This window comes from Macrobrachium rosenbergii, chromosome 10 (genome assembly GCF_040412425.1).
Source record: "Macrobrachium rosenbergii isolate ZJJX-2024 chromosome 10, ASM4041242v1, whole genome shotgun sequence".
Classification (NCBI taxonomy): Eukaryota; Metazoa; Arthropoda; class Malacostraca; order Decapoda; family Palaemonidae; genus Macrobrachium; species Macrobrachium rosenbergii.
Window position 1 is genome coordinate 50,186,908 of NC_089750.1, and position 2,500 is coordinate 50,189,407.

The window sequence follows — 2,500 nt, forward strand, 5'->3', positions numbered from 1 at the left end:
AACCAAAGTCATGATTCTGAAGAATAAGTGTGAAGCCAGGATGTGGTGGTTGGCGACTGTATGGTAAGTATACGGTCTTTTCAGTTGATTTTAAGTTCCCGGCATGAAATGGGTTAATTTTCCTTTACTTACGATTGACGCTAGGCGTTCAAATGCTCCACTTTATGCGTGATCGAAGGATAAAGAAAACGGTAAAAAATACTTGCATAATACATTTTGTAATCGAAAATACAGAATCGTATGTTTTTTTATGTGAAAGAAAAAACAACCTAAATAATAAAAGTCACGGCGTCTGCAGGAAAAACAAAGGAAAAAAATTGTTGCCGGAAAAACAAAAATTTGTCGTCGGAATGACAAAAAAAAAAAAAAAAAAATGTTGCCCTTGGCACTGAAGAGTTCCCGGCTTACGGTGTAGTCGCACGTGATCTATTAAGGCTTTGTTGATGATACTGTGTGACCTTGGTGATATTTGTGACCTGCAGCATTTTAGATAACCGTGTTGGGTTGTGACGCGACCCCAAATTCGTCTTAGTTGTGCGTCATTCTGCGCAAGAAATTAAATAACGGCAGGAACTTTTGAACTTCAGATTTCAAGATCAACGATGCACGTGATCGTGACATCCGACTTCGTGATTTGTTATTTCTTATAATGAATTCCACTTATCTCCTAAATATATGGTTGTGTTCTGTGTAAGTGAAATGATTTCGAATGCTTTTTTTTTTTTACTTTCTTTTAATATTTTTTAGGTTATCTGTAAGATACAAGACTTCTCTACGCATAAGATAAGGTAACTGATGTCACTGACAAAAAAATGTTCTTGGATAATGCTGGAAATGTAAAGAGTAGATTGGTAACGTCAAACATTTATAAAAAAATATTGGTTGTGTTAAATTCTAAAATATTTTTGCGTATAATATTGAGAATCTGAGTTTATTTCTTGGATAAGTCTGAGAATCTGAAGTAAATTACAGAATAATGAGGATAAACTAATAATATCGTAAGGATATCACGGAGAACGGAAAAATTTTTAATTTCTCGGAATATGTAAAGAATAAAATGATTTCCCGAGGCTAGAGGAATTTCTTGGAAACGCTGAGAATCTAAATGAATTTTCTTAACCCCTAAAATTGTTCCCTAGATAATGCTGAGGACCTGAAATTATTCTCTGGATAATATTGGGAGCGTAAAATAATTAACTGGATCGTGCTGAGTACTTTATACTTTTGCTGCAACGCGTGATGTGGGTGGCTCCCAAAATCCATGGACCGTAGAAACTCTGAAAGACCGAAATTGTGCGGTTAGCTGCTAATTCAGTACACGTAACTTGGTCATTCTAAGGAAGAGCTCCGAACGGAGATATTGTTTATTAATTAAATTTTTTTACTGAACGGCATAGAAAAAAGTGTATATGATGCAGTGCAGGCGAGATAACTTGAGAAATTTACTGAAATACTGTGGAAATTTACCGTCTTTTTTATGTTTTTACTACTCTGATCAACGAGGGGCTGATACTAAACATGGCGGCCCGCGGAGCTTTTCTGCTTAAAAAACAACAAAAGACGGTCAATTTCTCACTTTATTTCCGTAAATTTCTCGAGTTATCTCACCTGTACTGCATCATATACACCTTTTTCTATATTGTTCGGTCACAAAATGTCATTAATAAACAATACCTCCGTGAGGAGCTCTTCATTAGAATTACCCGTAACCTAAATCAGTTTTATAGTAAACTTATAAATATAAATAAAGGTACCTTCTTTTGAATAAATAAGTAGTTTTCATGCTAGGCATAAAGAATGAAAGTTTTCCTACAGGGATATAAAGGACGGTAAATAAAATCGAATAAAAGAAATAAACTGAAAATGTCCAGTATCCAAGTGCCTGAGGATTGGAGAACCATGTGATGAAGATATTTATGAATGAATAATGACGATCTGGAATGGGATAATGTAGTGTTTTGTTTCTACGCAGAGTACTTATTAAAATATAAGGCTGTATCTTATCCCACCTGTCAATACATCTCTCTATCTTTCTATATATATATATATATATATATATATATATATATATATATATATATATATATATATATATATATATATATATATATATATATATATATATATATATATATATATATATATGTATATATGTATGTATATATATATATATATATATATATATTATATATATATATATATTATATATATATTATATATACATATATATATATATAAATAAACAGCTCTTTAATTAGCATACAAAATATAAAATACTGTGCATGTGAGTTTACAGAATGTTTCAGTATTGTTTTTTTCCTCTCTAACTGTTAACAGACCTTAACTACAGTCCGTCCATTCCTTGCTGTGTGCGTGTGTGTGCGTGCGTGTGTGTGTGTGCGTGTGTGTGTGAAGTTGTGAACTCAAATTCAGGCTGGGAAACCACTAGGCATCCGTAGACCGTTGTTAATCGCCTCCAATTACCGTTCGTTTCTCTTCC

At 32.8% G+C, this 2,500-nt stretch overlaps 1 protein-coding gene across 1 annotated transcript in view; it reads left to right on the forward strand.

Annotated features, from left to right (window-relative positions):
- Positions 1 to 2,500, forward strand: part of LOC136842627 (uncharacterized) — an 87,784-nt gene that overhangs the window by 352 nt on the left and 84,932 nt on the right. Inside the window, exon 1 of the mRNA XM_067110242.1 lies at positions 1 to 63. This exon is cut by the window's left edge and continues 352 nt beyond it. Within this exon, the coding sequence (XP_066966343.1) occupies positions 11 to 63 (53 nt within the window). The 5' untranslated portion in view covers positions 1 to 10. The remainder of the gene's footprint in view (positions 64 to 2,500) is intronic.